At 36.1% G+C, this 24,880-nt stretch overlaps 1 protein-coding gene across 1 annotated transcript; it reads right to left on the bottom strand.

Annotated features, from left to right (window-relative positions):
• Nucleotides 1–15,864: 15,864 nt before the first annotated feature.
• On the bottom strand, nt 15,865–16,691 carry LOC110783198 (uncharacterized). Its single transcript, XM_021987509.2, has one exon. It carries the CDS (start codon nt 16,505–16,507, stop codon nt 16,112–16,114), a length of 396 nt encoding a protein of 131 aa, XP_021843201.1. The 5' UTR covers nt 16,508–16,691; the 3' UTR covers nt 15,865–16,111.
• Between the last annotated feature and the right edge of the window lie 8,189 nt (nt 16,692–24,880).

Below are 24,880 nucleotides of genomic sequence, written 5' to 3' on the forward strand. Positions count from 1 at the left end.
TTGCTACTCTACTATCCAACCTCGTTCACAAATTGGTGAAGAGTTCTCATAGCCTTCAAAGTCATCAAAATCTTACTCTGGATCAGACTCATACTCCATATCCTCATTATTCTGTTGTAGCTCACTGTTCACTTCGTCATTGTTAGTCTCAGGCTCAATTTCTGGATCACTGGAGATCTCAATAGTAGGCTTAGGAATGATAGGATTAGGGTTCTCAATCTCAACAACATCATCATCACTATCCTCATCCATCTGAGTTTCTGTCTCATTATCTAATCCTGTAAGGTTGATGTTTTCCACTGTTTTACCATCATCAAAACATTCCTCCGCAAGCTCTATAATTGTGGTCATAATCTCCAAATCATATCTCCATCTACCATCTGGAGTGCCATACTTGTAGTAATTAGGAATACCATTTTCCATATGCATATCACGAAATCGATTCTTAAGCTCTATGTATGGGTTCGTGGAAGGTAAGCACTGAATAACCATCTCTGCCATAACATCTTTCTTCCTTAGTTTGGGTAGGTTCTTCACCGTAGCAAAATAATTGCAAGCAAATTCGATCTTCTTCACATAAATGTGTGGGGTTTCACAGTCTAGCTTCTCTAGGTTTCCTAGGTTTGCGTACTTTGAAATCAACATCTTAAATCCTGAAAATTAACAACTACAAAGTCTTACTAAAGTGTTCCAAAAACAAAGTAAGTTCGTTGAGCCATACAATTTCAATGCACAAGTACATGCTTAATCATGAATCGTGATGCAATTAATCACATAAAGCAAAACAAGACATGATCAAACTTTAAATAAAAGATCACATAGTCAAGGCATAATCACATAAACACTTGATTAACAATGCATACTTAACTTAAATGCATACTTAGTCTAACTATGCCCTTCTTAATCTACCCTTTCCTCACTTAGAGTAAATAAAAAATTTTGAAATTAATTTGAATAAATAACTTCAAATATACACGAAATTATTAAAATTAAAATCGAAAATTAAAATAAGTAATCGTATAATTTAATTAATTAATTCGATTATTTTCAAAATAATTAAAGAAATAAATAAATAAGTAAATAAATAATTAATTATTCCGAACTTTTTTTTTAAAAAAATAAAAAAAAATCGGAAAAATCCGAAATTAAAATTTATTTATTTATTTATTTTTGAAAAATCCGAAAATATTTCGGAAATAAAAAAAAAAATTCGAATTTAATAAAACTCGAATGATTAAAATGACTTTCAAATACTTGAAATAATTGGTATTTGGCTTTTCAAATTTTTGAGTACTCAGAAACGACATTTTGACTTAAGGAAAATAATTTTCGAAAAATCCTAAAGTTCCGCAATTGTAGTTTAAGGATTTACCACTTTGCACTATTAATTAATGCAAAGCAGCTCTCAAACTAGAGCTCTGCAAATACCACTTTGTAGTATTACTTACTACAAAGAAGGACTGAACTAAGCTCTTAGAATACCACTTTGTAACACCCTAATAATTCCTTGCTTTTTATAAAACATTTTCCGACTTAAATCACAGGAATTACCAAGATATTAATGCCACCGTGATAACGGCTAAGGCTATTTACCAGAATTACGCAGCGGAATTAACTAACTTTCAAACACATTAAATAAATAGTTAATGGTTATTAAAACAAGTTGATGGGAGCCATATAATAAACAGATAAACATGGAGACAAGACTCGACACCTGACACGACTCTTGACTCACAGTTTAATAAAAAGTAGCTTCGAACGGGTAAAGTATCCTCAAAAGGAAAGAAAGGGTGATGGGAGCCAACCATACACCAAAATAAGTCGGGCTACTACCGACAGTCGGGCCATACCGACAGGAATTCCAATGCACAACGGCATAAAAGAGAATGAAACAACGTCTTGTATCATTCTAGGAGTACAAGTTTTCCGGCAAGACTCCCCCCATTGTTCATACTCAAGGTATATATGTTCAAGAGTTTTGAAGCTCTTTGGGTTATACTTTAAGTTAATTAGTATATTATGTTCAAGGCGACTCAAGACTCTACTCAAGACACAACATACAAACAATTTAAACAACTAAACAATTCAACAATGACACTTCATTATTTTACTACGTTAGGACTTGTAATCAACATAGACTCAAGTGAAATTACTCCCATTGTTCCTTCTCAAAAACACTGTTTGAGATAACCCGACATTTCCTATTAACAAGCGGGGTGTGCCCTTAGCACGAATTGTCCTTAATTCAATTCACATAGAATCTCTAACATATTCTACTCCTTGGTAGAATATATATTGCTCACTGGCAATATTCGACTGGCTCAATATTTATATGCTAGACATCCCTGTACTATAGCATAATAATAACAACAACTTGCATGCACAATACTCATACATGCAAACTAACTTGAACAACATGCTTGACATAATTCAACGATTATAAAAGTCCATAACATGATAGTTCAATAGAATCTATAAAGCATAATTCAATTCATAACATGCTCGTTCACATAGATTCAACCATAATAATAGCATGCTTGTTCTCAATATCAAACATGAATTCACAACAACATATAAGTTCACATGATTCGCATTCAATACACTTCACAAAGTCCTCAAGGATGGGTGGTCACCCTAGTCTTGTACGTACCTGGAATACCTAATTACGGGGGCCACAGTGCGAATCACGACTCACTAGAAATCAACTCCTATAAACACAAAAGGAGAACTAAATTATTATACATGTTTACTAAATTTCCAGCAACTATTTAAGATTCTAAAACTCTTAGTTTAATTAGAAATCATTCATTATAATTAATTTAATAGTCTCAAATAGTCAACTCAAGCCCTAACATAAAAACATTGACTTTTTAGCTTTAAAACCATTAAAATCCAACTTTTTAAAGCTTATAACCAATCGGAAAATTTAAGTTGATTCCCATAATTTAAATTGTCATTAAATTATGTGAATCAATCGCTTAATTAATTGAAATCAAAACCCTAATAATAGTTTATCATAAAAGCATATTTTTACTTCAAAAGTCAACACTTTATAAACTTATTAAATCTGAAAATAATAATTTCAATCATCAAAACTAATCTCTTTAATTAAAACACAACTCTAACCCAATACGGTGTTCATAACCGTTCTAATCAATTTAAACAATCCCAATATTTAAAATAACCACAACAACTAAAACAATTTAAAACTGAAAATTAATGTTTTTGAAAATAAAATTTGGCTGAACAATTGATCAACACACACACACATAACGATTAATTGCTCGTGTGTGTGTGCGCGCCGACCAACGCAACACAACGAGCAACAACACAGCAACGCACGCAACGCACCACAAGCAAGGGCGCGCGCGCGCACGAAGGGACAAGGCGACGAGGCTGGGCGCTGGGAACAGGCGAGGCACACACGCACACAACAATGCTGTTGTGCTGCGACGCGACGCGGGGCAATGCACGGAGAGGGCAGCGAGCTGGGCTAGCACGACCACACAGCACGCAGGCACGATGTGCTACGCTGCGGCTGCGGGGGGCGGGCGAGATGGGAGAGCACGGCTGGGCGCGCACGGCTGCCTTGCGCCGCAAGCAAAGACGGACGAAGAGAAAGGGGATGTGGGGCGTGGAGTGTGCCGCAAGGATAGGAAAGAGAGGAGAGAGAGAGAATTCTGAATTTTTCTTGTGAGGGTTTGATATGAGGTCTATTTATAGGATTTCTCTCCCATGTGGGCTAGGTTAGGGAAATTTTGAGTTGGGCTTATTACCGGGCTTATTTAAGTTTACTCTTTGCAAGCTTTGTTGGGTTTGCTTAAGACAAAACGACCGGGCTTTAATTAAATTAAATTCGTTTTCGAAATACGACCCAAAAAATCCCGATTAAATAAGTTCATTGAATTTATTTAATAAAAATACGGTTTTTGAAATAATTAATATTTAAATTAATTAAAAATAAAAATGCATTTAATTCTCATTAAATGGAATTAATTTATAAAAATACTTTATAAATACAACGAAATGCTTTGTAATTATAATAAAATATATTTATAATTATAGAAAAATACGAGGTATTACAAAAACACTCTAAGAATCCTGGGAACGCCACCGCCGACACCCCGAAAAGAATATCTTGCCTCCGCCACTGGTTCTATCTTTGAATGTAATTTTCAAATATGGTCTGTTTACTATGGAATATTTTTGTAATAATAATTAGGTTAGTTATTTCAATTACTTCAAGTATGTATTTAAAAATTGTAGTTTGCAGTTAGTTTTTTGAATGTAATTCAAGACGATGTCAAGCTAACAAGATGAAGTTTGAAGATCGGAGACTTCAAGACCAAGTCAAGGGGGCCATACTAGATCACATTTCTTATGTTTTTATATATTGCTTAAATATAATTTTGCATGATATTGTTGTTTTGTGTTTTTAATTAAGTTTTAGTTCACTTAATTATCAAACCAACATAGAAACACCTAAATCCTAAAGAAATATTGAGTTAAATTTGCCTTCCAAATCAAGCATTTACATAAATCTTCGAACCTAAGTAGTAGTTTTACACTAAAGCATTCCTATATAGTAAGGCATCCTAAATGAACACATTGATTGTGGTTATAACTCAAGCAATATTGGTATATGTTGTCACAAAGGAATAAGTTATAGCATTAGCTTATTGGCCAAGATTAGTTTGGAACTGTTGGGAAATGGTTTTTTCTTACTTGACATCTTAAATAATTAAGACAAGCCAAATCATGCTTAAGACCTAGAGATTTTGAGGGTCTTGGATTCATTATGTTCTAATAGGACTCAAATTGACTCGGATAAAACGTTTAATAACTTAGAAATTGCATGGATTGCTTATTTTCAAAGTTATTAAAGTATGATAAATATTTATTCTTTGCTATTTCATTTTATAGAATATAAATCATAGTGAATATAATTGTACATCTTAAATTTTATTGCGTTCGGATAATGAAACTGCAAAATTTCCTCGGTCGATTGGTAACTTATTTAAAGAGAAATTCTAAAAATAAAGGAGAATGATAGCATATCTTGGATGCCACATTTTCTTACAATGGCCTTCATGGTTATTTTCAGCTAAAAATTAAATTGTAGACCAATATGACTTCATTCAAAATATTGGGTACCCTTTGGAACAATGAAGTATTGAGTTAAAGGCTTATGTATTATCAATTTCCTTTTGATTCAATAATGAACTAGACTCATTGGATGTGAAATGAATAAAAGAAAAAGGGACTTTGTAAGCATAACAAAGTAAGAAGATCAAGCAAACAGTAAAATCTTTTGTACTATAAGAAAATGTGCTACAAAGGATAGGAAACAAGAACAATAAAAGTGAATTCGAAATTCTATTTTTACCTAGGTGAACATGTGATAGAGAAATGGCTTAGGAAATTTTCTCCTATGATATTGGATTACTGCTTGAGATTCTGACTTTTGTTATGAAGTCAAATTTTGGAAGCTAAGCCTGGTTATTGACCTACAAGTGGGAAAGGAAGCAAAGTTGTGCTACAAAGATGTAGGGTCATCTTATTTTTATTAAAAGTCCTTCAAAAGGTTGGAACTCAATGGTACTTTGTTCCATTAATCAACATAATTCTCTGTTTGGACACAGAAAGACTGACATTCAAAGTAAACATAAACAATCATTGAGTGTGTATTGGAATGAAATGGTCATTTATGGGTTGAGTAATATGATTGATTTATATACAAATAACTCTCTTAACATTCAAACTTCAGAAGATTCAAATTAAATATCTTGATTTGTGTTCTACTTATCTTAACAATGCTCTCTCTCTCTCTCTCTCTCTCTCTCTCTCTCTCTCTCTCTCTCTCGCTCTCTCTCTCTCTCTCTCTCTCTCTCTCTCTCTCTCTCTCTCTCTACTTGGCGCCTTTTTTTCTTGCACCTGGTAATGGTGGCAATGGTAGAACAATGCAGATGAGTTCAGTATCAACAGGAGGCAATGAATTGGTTTAAAATTTTCAAACTTTCTTCGCCTGATAATGTATATGATTTCTGCAAAGATGGGTCTCTTCCTTTATTAAATTATTTTTTGAATCACTAGTATAATAGACCCCCTCGTTGGAGGGGGTATCTTTATCAAAGAGACCTCTAAGATAGAGACATGTCCTAAAGATGTCAAGGGTAGCAAAGTATGATAACTAAACCTCTACATCAAATGAGATACAACACTCACATGCAAAACTAGAATCAAGTTTTGAGTTCCATAAAAATTTTAAGTGTTGGGTGAAAAGCCCATATGTGTAAATCATTGAATGTTTTAATTTTGGGATAGAGGCCCATAAATTGGAAAACATTTGTCTTAAATGTTCATCATTTATGAAATTAATTCTCATAATTCATTTAATCACGGTTTTGTATTAAATAATAAGTCCAATCGATTCAAAATCATTCAAATAGGATATCAAGACTAGAGTCTTTGATAAAGAAACACCCATGAGTGAACTTGAATATTGAATCGTAAAAGCATCCCTAATCTAGGTCATTAAACGGTTGGACGCATGAGTAATGAAGATTAGATTGCAACTTGATTTATAGTTTAGTTTCTTGAAATAGATGGGACTTGGATGCCATAAATCTTTAGCATAGATACTTATGGAATTCGTATCGTATTGACCATGAGAACACTTTAAGATTTTAAAGTCATGGCATAAGTCGTTCTCGTTAATGGTGATTGAAACCTATTCCTCAAAATATAAGTACTTATAATTACTTGTTTAATTAGTTCGCTTTGATTCCCGCTAAACGTCGCACCGTAAAAGTAGACTATAAAAGTAGTATTTAGGCTATCTATGAATCAAAGTAAGTCTTTAATAAGTTACAAGAAGGAATTTTCCTCATAAGTTACAAGAAGAGCCCTAAATTGCAAGTTGAAACCGACCAAACGATTTGGCCCAATGAAATTCAAAAGAAGTTTAACAGGAAAGTATACTCCCTCGATCCCTATTTGTTTGCCCCATTTGCTATTTTAGCCTGTCCAAAAACATTGACCCTTTACCATATACTCTCATGGGACCAAAAATATACTCTCACATAAAATATATTTGGCCCACCATTTTTGTCTTTTCTCAATTCTACTCACCCAATTTTTAATAAAGCACACTTGTTTCATAGAGCAAACAATAAGAGACAGAGGAAGTACAAGAAGGGATTGTTGTTGTACAAGGGCTCTCGGAGAATTGTACAAGGCCTCTCGGGGAGTTAGATACTGTGAAAATGCATAGTCGTGCTCAAATTGATTAAGGCTTAATAATCGGCAAAAGTTTAACAGTTGAACTCAAAAATTCATGAAAAACTTCTGGACCTAAAAAGAATTTCTTGGATCTTACGCTATTTTAATAAGTATAGAAAAGGGAATTGGAATGCACACTTGTCCTTTTGACAAGTGGGACACTGAAGGAAATGTGTCCATCACCCAAGGTGCATTGGTCTAATACTAAGGTTTAGATAAATTACAGGAACAATTCATTCAGTGAGATGAAGTGAACAGAAAAGTTAGATGCAGCAATGCTTCCGATCACTGGGTTCTAATCCTTATTAGGCTCACAGCTTACTATTGACTAAACCTACAAGGTCACACCAATAGAAAATAACAGATTTCCTGATTAAATAAATCGGAAATTTATTTAATTGCTAATCGAAAATTTAGATCAGAAAAATAATATACGATAATTCGTTGGATCGGAATCGTGTGTCGTATCGTGTTTGTCCTGGCCTTGGCCACATGAATTGTCTTATTGTAAGACATTGAATCGTCGTGTAACGACGAATATTGTTCGTAAGGCCATGGGCGCGGATACGCAGCAACGCTGCTAGCCCACGAGCCAAGCGCGCAAGGCTTGGCCAATAGTGCTGCTAGCGTGCATATACAATAGCAGCGGCCCAGTAAGGCTACGCCTTGGGCACGCGCGTTGTGTATAGGCATCAACAACAACGCTGAGCAGCAAGGCCCAAGGCCTGTTGGGCCGTGCGGCTGTGCGCGTGCAGGCCAAGCAAAAGGGCTTCAAGCCCCTTGCCGATATCTCTACTTGGATTAAGGTTTCATTATTATAATACATAGTGTTATTATTCTAATAAAACAAATAAGATATTTAGATTGCCTCCAAGTAAGAAAAACTTCAAAAATATCTAAAATCTCCATAGCCATAAAGCTTTGAGGAATTTGTAAGTTAATGGAATCAAGGCGGATCTGAAAGTGTCGGTGGACTATTGAGAGGAACTACAGATGGAGTTCTTGTTCGTATTCGTGAGGCTACTTGGAGCACACGCATATAATGATATATCGTTTAATTCATGCTTTCACATGGATCTTGGTTTCGCGATTGTATTCCGCTTTGTTTATTAGATTAACATAAATGCAAACAATATGGTGATATTTTTTAGGCAACTATTATGAGAGGTGAGGCTACTGGTAGACTTAGAGGTTTCTGGTTTGTTATATTTTCAAATTCTTTTGTTATTAGTCGTGTTCTTTAAGAAACACACCATTGATGGCAGACGTGTAAGACCCACCTTCTTTTAAAAAAAAAAAAAAATTTCTCTTCATTGATTTCGGGTGTTATTTCTTGTTTTGAATTTGAATAGTTAATCCCCAAATTTTAAAGAAATTCAACAAATACCCCTCAGTTTTCCATAATACATAAAATATCTCTATTTCAATACTAAATCAACCAAGCAACCTTAATGACGCCATCAACCCCTAATCAACTCGATTAATACCTAATTAACCCACCCATCAAACCATTTTTTTCCCTTTTTCTTTTCTGTGTCCCCCTTACTTCTCCCCTAGCCTTCCCTCCATTGTTGCCCACCTTGTTGTTGCCTTTGTTCTCTCCTCTCTCACAACCAGCAACCTCTACCACCACTCCTGGTACCATGGAAGCCACTTCCAACTACAGTCCGACTATGACCAACACATCAGCCCCCTGCCACTTCCTTCTCCCATTATCTCCCTACTTTTGAAATCAACCAAATACAACCAAACCACCCAGAGTGGATCCAACAAGCTTATAATAGACAAATGGACAAATAGCTAGTAGAAATAAGAAAATCGCAATTCGTGCAAGAAACCTCTCTGTACAATAAATTCAACATATACTTCCTCTGTTCTAATTTAAATATTCAATTACTTAGGCATCTTTGCCAATGCAAGATTTCAAACATTAATATCTTTCACTATGGATAAGAACAACTTATAAAAAGTGGATGTTTAAAAAATGTTTATTTTTTTTGCTAAGCAAGTGAGAATAATATTATAGCTCAAAAATAGTCAAGTACAACCTAAGATCACTTCAAGAGAGACAAACCAACTAGGTTGGACCATCTCACCAAGAAGCAACCAAAACAACTAGGCTTACACAGATTACAAGTTCACAAACCAATTACAGTCTTTCCTATTCACATACTTAGGCATAACAACCTGAATTCTACTTCTCACTGCTTGCTTCAAAGCACCTATAGTACTCTTAACAGTAGGGATACAACAATCCCAAAACACTGAATTCCTGCATTTCCAGATGATATAAACCACTGCTACAATAGCAGCAAGATATACTTGCTTTCTAAACTTAGAGCTTCTCCCATGTCTGATGGATCTGTATAGAAGGTGGAGATCAGTTGCTGCAATTCTAATACCCAGCCGTGTTTTCAACTCTGTCAGGCATTGCCTGCTATAAGAACACTCAAAAAACAGATGTTGATGAGTTTCATCACCTTGGCCACAAATGAGACAGCTAGAGGAATTGCTGATGCCAATACTAGCTAACTTAGCTGTAGTTTGCAGTCTGGATTGGATTGCCAACCAAGCAATAAATCTGTGTTTGGGAGTACTGAGCCTATTCCACACAAGTTTATCCCAATGCACCTTAGGTCTATCTCCAACTAGCTTTTGATACACTTGTTTCACTGAATAATGAGGCATTGCTTCCAAATCAGCTTTAGAATACACTGACTTCAATTTTTCCTTTGTATTGCAAATCTGCTTCCAATACGAACTAGCAGAGCTGCTAGGTTGGTAATCCCACCATTCCCCATTCATTAAATACATTGAAGTGACCCATTTAATCCACACATTATCCTGCTTAGTAACCAAAGCCCAAACATACTTGCCTAAATTGGCAACATTCCACAGAAACACATCTCTGAAGCCTAATCCACCTACTTTCTTGTCACAACAGATACTATCCCAAGAGATATTGCAAGGCTTATGGCTAAAAGCTTGACCACTCCAAAGGAATGCTCTGCAAATTTTAACAATACTCTGCATCACACTCTTAGGAAGAACAAAGATCTGAGCCCAATACATGTGAAGACTAAGAAGCACAGAATTGACCAGCTGCATTCTAGCTGTATAGGATAGATTTCTGGAACTCCATAGCTTAATTCTGCTGGTCATCTTGTCAACCAACACCCCACACTGCAGTATAAATTCTTTTTGAACAAATGGGAACACCAAGATATTTAAAAGGCAAGCTACTTCTAGTGAAACCAGAAGTCTCAACTACTCTTTGTACTTCACTTTCCACCATGCCATGACAAAAGATGGAATATTTCTGAATATTAGCTTTCAAACCAGAGGAGTCAGAGAACAATTTGAAGGCTTGTAAGATAAGATAGATAGATGGGAATTCATCTTTACAGCACAAAATCAGGTCATCAGCAAAACACAAATGAGTGAGCTTTGTATCTTTACATCTTGGATGATACTGGAACTGAGTCAAACTACTCATTTTATGCAAAATTCTTGATAGATACTCCATGCAGATAACAAAAAGTAAGGGAGAAAAAGGACCCCCTTGCCTCAAACCCCTCTGAGATTTGAAAAACCCATGCATGGACCCATTGATCATGAGAGAAAACATTGGTGTGGTGACACACTCCATTACTAAATTCACAAAATGCTCAGGGAATTCCAGTGCAACCAACATTTCTTTTAGGAAAGACCAATCCACTGTGTCATAAGCTTTTTGCAAATCAATCTTCATTAAGCAACTAGGTTTCACACATTTTCTTCCATAGTGTCTCACCAGGTCCTGCACTGTTAGGTTATGATACATATGACAATACATAAATCATGCGGAAAAACCATAAAGCCAGGAAAGCATATTATTTACACATAATCATTTAGCATAGTATAGATGCATACACTTTGTAGCGTGCCTTCCCTAGCTGCGCCCGAACCGAACAAGAACAAGTCTTTAGGACTCCAAGTGTCGTCCCTCCGTAGATAGTCCACAGTACGTCCGGATCCGCCTCAAGATTGACCAACTAGAATCGCCCTTAAGGTGCTTAGGAATTTTCGGCTATTGTTGTGCAAGAGTGTGGCTGAATTTTCTTTCAAAAACTTACCCTTTGAATACTTCAATCGTACTTATAAATTATGACCCTAGGCCCTTATTTATAGAGGTTTGGAAAGGGAATTGGAATCCTAGTAGGATACGATTTAATTAAATTTAGAATCCTACAAGGATTCTAATTAATTAAATAATCCTAATAGGAATAGGAGTTTAATCATACACCAAATCCTAATAGATTTAGGAATTGTGCATGGACACAAACACACACGCATGGAGCCACGAGGGCGCCCGCACGCGTGCGCTCGGCCCACGCAGCCCACGCTGGGCAGCCTTGCCTTGGCGCGCTGGGCCTGCCTTGCGGTGGGCCTGGCGGTGCCTTGGGCTGGGCGTTGGCGCGCGTCCTTGCTTGCTGGGCGATGGCCTGGCTTCGTGCTGGGCCTTCGTCCGGCATGCCTCGTCCGATGTTTATTCGTACGATACGCTTCCGATTAAATTCCCGGTTCCGGAATTCATTTCCGATAAGAACAATATTTAATATTTCCGATTCCGCAATTAATTTCCGTTTCGAACAAATATTTAATATTTCCGTTTCCGGAACTATTTTCCAATTCCGATAATATTTCCGATTCTGACAATATTTCCGTTTCCGACAATATTTCCGATTCCGGCAATATTTCCATTTCCGATAATATTTTCCGATACGTACCATGTTTCCGTTTCCGGCAACATCTACGACTTGGATAATATTTATATTTCCGATACGATCCATATTTCCGTTTCCGGCAATATCATCGTTTCCGGAGTATTCATTTCTTGCTTGTGACGATCTCAGCTCCCACTGAAACCAAGATCCGTCGATTCCGAATATCCATAGATAGAGTATTTAATGCCATTAAATACTTGATCCGTTTACGTACTATTTGTGTGACCCTACGGGTTCAGTCAAGAGTAAGCTGTGGATTAATATCAAGCGGCCTCTAGCTAGGCATTCAGCTCACTTGATCTCACTGAATTATTAACTTGTTAATTAATACTGAACCGCATTTATTAGACTTAACATTGAATGCATACTTGGACCAAGGGCATTATTTCCTTCATGCACCACCATAATGTTATGAACAATGTATCTGCCATGAACAAAACCCCCTTGATTCCCCAGAATAAGATCAGGAAGAATTTGCCTCAATCTACCACAAAGAACTTTAGTGATGCACTTGTAGATAGAAAAAAAAAAAAAAAATTTTTTTTTATTGAGACGAGTCTATTAAGACCTCGCACGACTATGTTTTTTCTTATGTATAAATTACGAAAGGAAGTTAAAGAGGCTTGTGTGAATAATGTTAAAAACCTAATTATGTCATGTATATAAGAACGGAGAAAGTATAAAGCGATTCCAAATATAGAAGAGCCCTAAATTGCAAGTTGAAACCGACCAAACGATTTGGCCCAATGAAATTCAAAAGAAGTTTAACTGGAATTTAGGAGCTCCGCTCAGTCAATCTCCATGATTGGCGTGTAAAACATAAAAGGTATTTTCGTAAATAAATTGTCAAAATATACAATATCTTTTTATTTATATTTTTTTAAAATATCAAATATATCGTGCATTGCAATTTTTAGATTGTATATTTGTTTATTATAATTACGAGAATGCCACTTGATATGCCGATCAAGGGAATTATTTTAAAATTTCTCGGAATTTAGCAGCCCTAACTTACTCCGCTAAATGACATACATCCATCTCAATTTTCTCTATTTTCTTTAGCACGCCATTTTTGGGTTCAATCCCCACCGCCACCATCGATACGCCGCGATGAGGTAGACAACTAAGGGTAATACGAGGATGGGAGAGGTTAGGGTTGAAGTTGGATGAGCGATGGTTGTGGCAACGGCCTAGAGGTGGTTGGAGGTGTCTGGATGATGGCCTGGTGATACGTGGTTGGGCGACGGTGGTGGTGAATCGGTCACGTGAGGAGACAGGAGGGATATATTTATATTTTTTTAGAGGGACAAAAAGGAAAATCACGGTAAATGGGTGGAATAATAAGAGGTTAGTGGGACTGTTAGGTGTTAGTTGAGTTGATGACGTCATTAAGACTAATTGGCTATCAAACATTGAAATTGGGGTAATTTATGTATTATGGAAAGTTGGGAGTATTTGATTATTTCTTCAAGGAAAATTTGGTAATATTAATCCAACCTTTGACCGATTTTCTTTTATTAAGCCCACCTACGACATATTTTTTAATAATCCCACCTTTATTATCCAACAACTTTTATTGGGCCCAACAAGTCATAAAACTGTTGTAAGCGGCATTATTTCTCTACATGGCAGTACTCTCTCTCGATATATTCAGTCATCATCATCAATTCATCACCATCTCGTTGACTTTTTCACCGATTACCGGCCACTTAAGCCCAATAAAAGTCGTCGGGTAGTAAAGGTGGGATTATTAAAAAATATGTCGTAGGTGGGATTAATAAAAGAAAATCGGCCAAAAGTTGGATTAATATTACCAAATTTTCCTTTCTTCAAAACTCGGAGTTAACTCATGAAAACCCCATAAATTCATTGTATACACAATGCACACAAAACCCTTTGCACAACTCATTCTACAAACAGATTAAAACAAGATTTTTCGAATAAACTAGGAACTGGCGAAACTCAAAGTATCTGACCACATAGGATCTCTCGTTCAGTGATTCCAAAGTAAGAAACAATTATTTATAAACAAGATTACACGCACCAAAGAAAGCGGACAGAGCATAGGATCTCTTGTTCCCTTAAAACTCAATGAAGAGAAAATGATGTTGCAATTCTAAGCTAGTTCCTCACAAATTTAACGGGGTATCGGATAAACATACAGAGCACAGAAGCAGAGGAGCAGCAGAAATGAAAATCTGCAAGATATGACAGCTAGACACAACGAGTCTACAGTAGATGGTGGAATGCAGACATATCCAACATTTAACCTTGATATATGATATAGAACAAGGTATTGAAAAGGAATATTAGTGAACTGTTAGCAAAACTAGGGATAAGAAATTCAGAAAAACATCAACAAGGATGCAGTAATCACTAATCAGTATAGCAATATACTCCTACGAATCACAAATAAACCCCCTACTATGATGCTCATCCGAAAAAAGACCTCAAAATTCAAATGCCTATTTGTGCCTATGTAACTAAGCCAAGGTTGAATCAAAACCATCAAAGCTCCACCTCACCCTGATGGCACAAAATAATCAATCTTGCTTCCAAATATTGCCATTTAATACAGAAAGATTTTGTGGTGGTCTTTTTTTCCCACTCCCGCACTCACGGTGCTGTAAAATCCGTAAGCATGTTATTGGTATAGTGTTATACTATAGCTCTACCCACTAAAACCAAAAAAAATTGAACATTATTACGGAGAAACATGCACAACTTAGGCAGCATAATGAATGAAAGAGGTCTTAAGAATAACAAGGCACCTTTTTGCAGCATAATGTTGTTCAATAATAGTGTCCTGCAGGCTGACGCATGAACCAAAGATCGGACATAGAGACTTATTTTAGAGTGTAAATCGAGTATGCAGTTTGAAACTGAAACCATAAGTTCAGCAAGCTAGCAAGTGCGGAACTGAAGAAGCGTATAAATGAGCATCTACTAAGCAAACAGAACAGGATACCTATTGAAAACATAGAAAACCCTCTCAACAGTTGGATATAAGTCCTATCATAGTTGGTGACAACACTTATATTATTTCACCTAGCTGTTCCGTTTCACGGTATTTTGTTCGACTTATTTCAGACAAAATAAGTTCAAATAAGTGTAGTACTGTACTTAGGTTCATATAAGTTCATATAAATTCAGATAATTTCAGTTATGTTCAGATAAGTTCAGTTAAGCAAAAATAACTTCTTTTCAAACATTTCCACAAACAAATAATTTATTTTAGACAAAATAAAAAAAATCCAGATAATATAAATTCAATCAAAATAAGAGAATGGAGCCTAATCTTTTAAGCACATACTCAACAAGAATATCTAACTACTAAAAAAAATATTCCCCCCGTCCATAAATAATACTTAGTGCTCACATATACGGAGTACTATTTGGGATGTCAAAAAGGTATTCTAGTGAAATTGAAGCAAATCCTAAATCATAAAGGGTTCGGACAATGTGACAATTAACTCCAAACAATTTTATTATTCTAGAGGATTCAAATATACTACGTATAAAATCAACATCAATAAGGGAACAATCTGTGCAATAAATTATCACAAACAGGAAATCAACAACGTAAGCTTATACAATCACAGCAAACACTTAAAATGCATCACATATTAGTTATAATAAGATTACATTCGACATTCCAAAAGTATACAAACATAAATTTCTGAAAACACTTACTTATACTGTTAAATATCCTGCATTACAATACATAGATAATCAACACGATTAATATGAACTTAACTGACTTAAAATTGGAATACTAAACAGTAAAATTTAAGCATTTTCATCAACACGATACACATGAACTTAATTGGATTATATTGGAGTACTAAAGAGGAAAATATAAGCATTTCCCATTAAAATGTATATTAATCCCATAAGATAGTGCATCAAACAAACAGAAACCTAACGTTGTAAATAATAAAAGCCGTGAATGTATGATTGAAATTGTGCACATTACACAAACACTAAGGAACATAATTCCACTTATCTCGCAAAAGAAAATGTTGTGGTGTTTTTTCCTAAAAGGTAACAAATTGACAAACCCATCAATCAGTTCGTGTCTTCATCCTCTCAACGCGCTGATTCAAGTGCTCAACCTTAACAACCAAGGCAGTAACAGAGTACAAGATCCAGTAAAATATGAGAGCAGCAGCAATAAGAAGAGCATTACGCTGGGATTTCATGATCGATTTCTGGTGACGGAGAAACTCGGAAGGAGTACACGAATCGGCTTCGCAACTCGGACGAGTCTCGTATTTCCAGTAGATATCCATAAGAAGAAAGAAGCAGAAAGGGACGATTGAGAGAAATGGCTTGAGAAGGTTGCGAGTAACGGCGATCAAACCCTTGCGAAGACCGTCGAGGCCTGGTAGTGTTAGGAGGATCACCATGATAGCTTCTGCAGCTGCTGCGTAGCCGAGTACTACCCATTCTAACGCCATTGTTGAGTTTAATTTCTGGAAATGGGGCGGAGTTGGGGATTTTGTTGTAGGACGATGAACCCTAGATCTGGAGTTGTGGAGTTGTGTAAGGAAGGGATCAAGAGTGGAGGAGAGAGGAAGATAGGTGGAGACCACACATTAATAGGAACGTCTCTTGAGGGGATGCATGACACGTTCTTGAATTCGTTTTCCACGCGGCATAATTGTTTCGTTAGTAAGAAAGATGGTGGTTTTTTTTTATATATGTAAAGTAAGGAGTGCCTTCTAAACTTCCCTTAAGAATAGTGAAATTACCTCCACACCCTTAAATTCATTCATTATTTACCTGTCCTGTCATTTCCTTTTCCTTGCACGCATGATCGGCCAGCTGACTGTGTTCAGGGCCGTCTTATACATTCCGGAGGCCCTGTTCTAACCTTAAAAAAGGCCCCTACCAAAAACTAATGTGCAATTTTAATACCGAGTACTCCAATTAAATTATTTCAAAGTTGTGTGGATGTTGTGTTTGGTGCAAAGTGTAGAAAAAAACTGAAATTGCTTTAAATCTCCGGCCCAAATATTGCAGCCCTCCCCGATTTTAAACTAAAAAAAACAATACTCTGTAATTAGCTTACCCAAAACAATTTTTTATTATTATTTAGAATCTCATCAACTATTATAGGAATCAATTAAAAATAATAATAACACAATCTACAAAATTGAGACTATAATCTCATCCTTTAAATAGATACTCAGTAAAAAAATTCTAAAAAAAAAAACAATTACCCGGTGATCTGATCTTCTTCTCCTTCTTCAGTTTTGTGAGTCCTTTGTTCTTTCCCAAATTCCCAATTACCAGCAACCAAAAAAAAAATTTACTTGAAATATTGATTTGGAGAGTAAAATCTTGAATGACAATGTGGTCAATATCAATCTGATATTATGAAAAATTGAATATTGAGAAATATAAATCTGTAATCTGATTTTTTTTCTTCTAAAAACTGAATCAGTGAGACGGTTGATGAAAGTAATAAATGAAATTTTGGTCAAAACAAAAAAAATTACGGTAATTGAGCGAGAGACATGAGTAATTAAGGGGATGAATCTAGAGTGATTAATTAAAGGTTGGGACTTGAGTTGAAGAACGTAGGTTTTTCGGAGAAGAAGAATTAATGCGGTGTATTTTTTCATAATACCTGATCTCCTAAAATTTGGGCCCTTGTATTTTTGGAGGCCCTGTGCAATAGCCCAGAATGCACAGGCCCTTCTCCGGCCCTGACTGTGTTTCAACAAACCTACCTCTGCTCATCCGCCTCCCATCTCTTCCGCCCCCATTTTCTCTCTCTTCACAAGTCTTCTTTCTCTCACCTTCTCACTCCTTCTCTACTGCTTTTGGGATGCTTCCCATCTCTTCTATGCTACTGCTCTCCTGTTTAGGGTTTCATCGGGACAAGAACGGTGAGATCTATTACAATCCTTACATATCAATTCTACAAATTCGAGCGACGACTTTCTTCCTCATAATGTTGATGCATTGCTGGTTGTGGTAATTCTCTAGCAAATTTAGGCGCTAGCTAATAGCTATGGTGATTTCAAATTTTGAATCCCTTTAGGCTCTAGCTATGGCGATGTTCAAGTTCCGAGGTAAATTTCTGAATTCCTAACCATTTTACTATACTCTCCTCAATTTTGTGTGCGTGCGTGAAATCTAGGGTTTCAGTGTTTTTTTTGTTTACCACTAAAGCTTGGAACGTCTGACGAACGCGAGATGGTATGAAATGTTTCGAATTTAGAGGTTATTTCCATTTTCTAGGAAAAAATTGTGCTCTATTTAGTGAATTTTAGGGTTCTGGTGATTTTTTCATGATTTATTGGTATTTCTTATGGAGTCAAATCGCATATTTTTAGTAATATTGATAAATTTGTCCCTCGATAATATGCAATGTTCGATTAGAATGTACAATGTGAGACACAAGTTGAAGCCTTTTTCTCTAATGTCTGATGATTTGAATCATATAATTCACAGTAAGTTATGGCACATCTGGGATATATCTTTATAGATTACAAACTTTTATTATGAGAGTTGTACACCAATGCGTAGTGCATGGATTTTGGGGCACTTCTTCGTTTTTTTTAAAAAAACAGTGGAATTAGGGGTACTTAGCAAATATTTAGTAATTGATGGTTTATCTTATAACTGAAATTGATTTGTTTCTATGATATGGTTGAAACACTAAAAATATGGTCATGTTTTGTGTAAATCACGTGAATATTTTGTTAGAAATAATTCAGAAACAGTGACTGACTAATTTACGTTAGAACATGAAATGTAGCTAGATTGATTAATATATCTGTGGTAAATGTTGTGAGCTTCGATCTCGAAGAATCGCCGGGGAATCCCCTCGTCAATATTCATTATCTAGACTAATGAGCTACCTTTTATTTTAGTTTCTTACCGGTAATCTGACTGGATGGGAAAGCACAACAAAGTTGTTGGTGATGGAGCACTGAATGGATGCTCAGTGGCATTGGAGTTCCTTCTTATTTGGTGGAGACCAACCTCGGGAGATTTATATCGCAGGGAAACAATCTCTACTTGTTTAAAGAAATCTGGGACCTTTCAGGTGCTGCTACTTCTGAATGTTAAAACTCAACCCGAGAACCGAAGATTTGATCAAAGACCTAATCTGCACCCCCCCCCCCTTGTGGTAGCAATTGAATATGCATATGTAACACCCCGACAATTCTCTCTTTTCTAAAATTATATTTTAATATAAAACGTAGAGAATTATCAAGGTATTATCGCCCGTGTGAAAACGTAACGGCTTATTCAGAATTTTGCAGCGGAAAACATAAAACTAACTTTAGGTTTATAAATAATCGATTACAGGTTTAATCCCAAAAACCAATCAACGAAAATAAGGAAATGTAAATAGTACGACAAGTTTAAAGTCCAAATTAACAAACCAAGTCACTTAGCAAAACAAAACTAAATACAAGCTCTCTAATCCCGATCCCCATGATGCATCATCTTCAAACCTGTAGATGGACAACGCTTATTGATCTTAGAGACTGCTCACCAAAGATTGGGTCATCACAGGATCAATAAGGCATAGCCATGATCAACATGCACAAGCAAAAGCACGTAATCAGCAAAGCTGAGTACTACATACTAAAACAAAAACAATCTTAACATGATACTAATAAACGATAAGTAAGGGAAAACAACACATATTAATTTGAATACCACACTTGACTAGACTAGGCTAGACTGGACTAGACTTTTATAACAATAACATTATTTTAATTGAAATAGTCAATGGACCGAGTTGCTACTAGAAACTTCTTCTTCTTCACTAAGGAAGACGAGGTACGGGCGCGACTCCGTAAACCCCAATGACCTGCGATATCGAGGGACTTTTGAATAAAATAGAACCGGTGATCAATCCGGCCCCAGAAAAAGCCATAGGCTACCCATGACCCCAACTCCTGATTGTCCGTCACTTTAGACGTGCACAGTCTAAAGCTATTGCTACTCAGTTTCACTTTACATGATTTATAAACTAAACTATGTTGTGACTCAACAATCACATATGGCATACAAACAACATTTATTCACGACTGTTTTTATCTTGGAATTAAGTAAGTGATCACAGAGATGTCAATCAAGACTTATTCCAATTAATTCAACCTTTCCTTTAATACTGATCAACCCTCTATATGGGCATAAGGTTTCAACTTACTAAACAAGGTCCTCGGCCCTCATAAAGTAGTGAAAAACTAAAAGGGAACAACGATCAATCGATCTGAATCAATGTATATAAAATAAAGTTCCCAACTGACATGCTTGCATCAATAATCCATACTAACATGTTATAATTCTCATAACGAAATATATATGATCAACATGTCCATCCAACAATATTAAACATGCACTTTCAACATAACTAAGTTCATCAACAATTTCAACATGGTTTCAACAAATCACACACATTTCAAGCACACAGGTATGTACGTACCTTGTGTAAACAAACTGATAGGCCACTTTAACGAATTCAAAAGTCGCCCACAAAGAATTCTCCGCCCAAAAACAACCAATAAAATTCCCCAATCAATATCCAACAATTTACAGCAATACTAAAGTACTCTAAATACATCCTAAACATATTTTGAACCATCCTCGATATCGAAACTTAACTAAGTATCCTCCAAGCATAATAACTATTAAACTAATGATCCCAAATCGTTCTAAACTCCAATAAAACATCCTTTTAAAATCAGCAATATAAAATAATTTCAAACGTCCACAAAACATAATCAACGTTCTTAAAATCATAAAAATAATAGCTTTAATAATATATAGTCATTCTATTATGATTTTAGAATATTAAAACCTTAAAAATCCATGCTTTAATAATTAAATTCCTTATTTCAATTCAATTACATAATCTGAAAATTAAATTTATCATTTAAACATAGTATATAATCTGAAAATATAACTTGATCATAATAACTTATAATTTACATTCAATAAACATGAATTAAATTAATAAAACTTCATTAAAACCCTAACTTAAACGTAGTTAATAAATCTGAAAATAATTAAATTAATTTCAACAACATATAATCTGAAATTTCATAACTTAATCATAAAAATCATAAATTTAATTCAAGAAACATAAATTCAAATTAATTAAATTAATTAAAACATTTAAATAACTTAGGATTCAAGAAATAACCAAAAGGAGAAAGAGAGAGGGACTGCCGGCGGCTGGTGCAGGCACGACGACGACGGAGGCGCGGCTGGTGGCGACGTGACTGGGCGGCGCGACTGATGTTGGTGGTTGCGGGTGGTTGCAAGCAACGAAAGAGGAAGGAGAGAATTGGTGGGTGCAGTGTAGCAGCGGCGCTGCAGGTGGCGGCGCAACGTGGAGGGAACGACGAAGGTGGTTGTGCGATTGGTGGTGGGTACAGTGGCGGGCTGCGGTGGTTGTTATGGTTGCTGCGAGAAACCGAAACAAGTAAGGGCAAGAAAACAAAGGGGAAGGAGAACGAACGAGTGAGAGAATGAGATGTTACCGTGCGGCGACGGAGAGGGACTACGACGGAGGAACAGGCGGCGGTCAGGCAAGGTGGTTGACGGCGACCTGAAGCAAGGAGATTGCAAGGTTTTGAGTTGTGTTTTCACGTGAAGTCTAAAGCAAGAAGGAGGGTTTCTTGGTTTCACGTGAAAAAGAAAAGAGGAAGGAGGATTATTTTGGGTTTATTGATTTGGGCTTTACCCAATTGGGCCTAGAATTAGGATTTGGGTTTTAGTGTTTGAGTCAAACCGAATAGGATTGTTTTTCCGAATTCAACGTGTTTTCCTAATTCAAATTCTTTTCAACATAAAATTCTAAAATTATTTTTGATTGCACAAACCGTTAAAATATTTAGAATATATTTAAATAGAATTAAATATATATAAATATATAAATAAAGTTCAAAAATCGTTAAATATTTAGAACGTACTTAAAATAAAATAAATATACGTTAATTATATATTCATTACTAAAATTCATAAATTCTATTTAAATATAAATAATATACGTTAAAATATATTAATAAAATTTATAAATTTACGGGGGATTACAATCTACCCCTCTTAAAAGAAGTTTCGTCCCGAAACTTGACACGAAATTTCCCACATTTTCCCCAAAAGCTTTTAACTTATTCTTATTAGAGAAGTACTTGTGCCACCTATGTGCATTCTTTTGCCAACTCAAAGTTGTTTGTGTTACTCATGAACACCTTTTCTTATGCGGAGAATCTATTTGCTTTGCATCAACTTGTAAAATTTGCTAAAATAAGCAATAAAATGCATAAAAATGCCATAAAATAGGTAAAAAGCGCGAATTTCTATCGCATTCTACCCCCCTTAAAGAAAACGAGTTACGCCCTCGTAACTCACCTCAGGGAATAGCTAACCAAAATTCACTTTCGACGAATTGTATCCTCAAAATTCCTATTTCACTAAAACTACTCACTTTAGACTTTTCACAACAGATGACGAAACAAAAGAACAAGTCACCACGAATTAAATAATGCTTAACTTGCGCGAAGTTAATAGGAAAGTACCAGAATCTATATCGGCAGATCGTTCATCCTCATTCTGATTCATCATGTACAACTTTCCTGGAGCCTTATTCGGGTTGTTGTTATCATTTGCAGGCTTATTATGGTTCCCTTGATTGTTTTGTGCCCCTCCAAGCTTTGAATTTTGACCTCCAGAATGGTTAAACTTCACTTGGTTTCCACCTCCATTACTATTTTGTTCCTTTCTGTGCTTAGTGAAGCACTCATACTCCCTATGCCCCCTTTTCTGACAATAGTTGCAGGTCACTAATTCTCCTTTGCAGTTCTTACCAGGGTGATTGTTACTGCACATTTTGCAATGATGCACTCTCTTAGATTGGTTCGAGTTGTTGTGGTGCCCCTGATTGTTTCCTCCTTAGAAATTCCCATTTCCATTCCCATTTCCGTTTCTATTCCTTTTAAAGTTTTCTTGGTTACCCCCAGCATCAGAATCTTTTCTCTTTTCCCCAATTACCACAGTTTTCTTGTCCCTTCTAGACTGCAGGCCATAAATATGAGCAGCTCTCCCATACACTATGTCCAAGGATGTAAAGGTTTCTCCACCTAATCCCAGTTGAATTTCATCAGTTAGCCCTTGCTCGAACCTTTGAGCTTTCAGCTCCTTAGTAGCTACCACCTCAGGTGCAAACCTCGATAAAGCTATAAACTTGCTATAGTATTCAACAATAGTCATATTCCCCATCCTAAGGTTGATGAACTCCTGCGCTTTCTGCTTTCTCATAAAAGGAGGATAAAACTTCCCCCTCAATGCATCAATAAATGAATCCCAATTGAATCCCTCAGCAGCACTTAGTCTATTTCCATTTTCCCTCCACCAAAGGTCGGCCTCATCTTTCAGGTAAAGGACAGCTTGACTTACTATCATACTCCCAGGGCAACTCACAGCCTCAAATAGTTTCTCAAATTCCCTAATCCAGTTTTCCAGGAAGGTTGGATCTGCTTCCCCCTTGAAATACGACGGCTTAACCTTAGAAAGTCTTTCAAACATTTCCCCTGCAGAATCGGGGCGCTCGGTTCTTTCCTGGGTTAGCTTTTCCGCCAAGAGGCGAATCGCAGCAGCTAGATCATTGTTGTTGGCCATTCTAGAACGCGACCTGCAATTAGTATACTCTACTTTAGGTTTGAAACACCACTTATACGTTATCCCATACAATTTAATATTTGAATTATTGACCATAAAGATCGCCTCAACCAACAATGTTCACATTAATACACATCATTTACGAAGGCACGACAATCGTTTACGAAGGTGCAACGATCGTCTACAAGATGCAATAATCATTGAAAAATAATCATCCTCAATAATTCACGAAAGACATTCACACACTGCACATAAGGCATAACATTTTGAATCATATTGGTCATGAGGGTCTAGATTGGCCCTCACTTCCTTTATGTACTCAAATCATTTAATATTTTTGTGGCAATTAAATTGATCCACAATTCACACTGAGTATGCAACCGATAGAAAATTTAATCCATGACGTGTTACCTAAAGGTTAGGGTATTATGGAATCCTCAAAATAGAATAAAGAACAATTCCTTGAAAACTTTAACTTTTATTGCTAACCCCATAAAGGTTTATTTCATCCTTCAAAATAATAAAGAACATTTCAAACTTCAATAAACTTTAACCTTAAACTGTTGTAGCTTTGCTACTTATTCTTTAAAACATAAAAGAGCTAATAAACTATTTATGACTTCAAAATATTTGTGGCCTCTTGCCTATCCATTGCTCCTGAAAGCTTTCGGAGTGAACTTTAGATCTCAAGATCATTGAACTCTTCTTCAGGGTCTTCATTGGGGTCTTCCTCATGGTTTGCATTTTCTCCCATGTCTTCAACTTGATTAGGCTCACTTGCCATCTCCTGTTCACTTTCGAGCTCTGCATCTGAATCACTAGGAATCTCAATGGTTGGCTCATGGGCCGCTGGGTTAGGATTCTCTGCCTCAACACCTACATTCTCATTCTCCACAGCTACATCATTTTCCTCTAGGTCATTATTTACACTTACTCCCATAGGTTCTTTTGTAACTGAATCCCCAACATGACTCCCTACGATTTTACCGTCTCTAAACCCACTTTCTGCCGCCTCAATAATGGTGGTCAGAATTTCTGAGTCATATTTCCATCTACCATACCAAGTCCCATACTTAGCCAAGTTTGAAGTTCAATTACCAGAATGCATGTCTTTAAACTTTTCCTTGAGTTCTAGGTATGGAAATTTGTTAGGTAAGCAATTAATGATAGTGGCTGCT

Source organism: Spinacia oleracea, chromosome 3 (assembly GCF_020520425.1).
Source record: "Spinacia oleracea cultivar Varoflay chromosome 3, BTI_SOV_V1, whole genome shotgun sequence".
Lineage (NCBI taxonomy): Eukaryota > Viridiplantae > Streptophyta > Magnoliopsida > Caryophyllales > Amaranthaceae > Spinacia > Spinacia oleracea.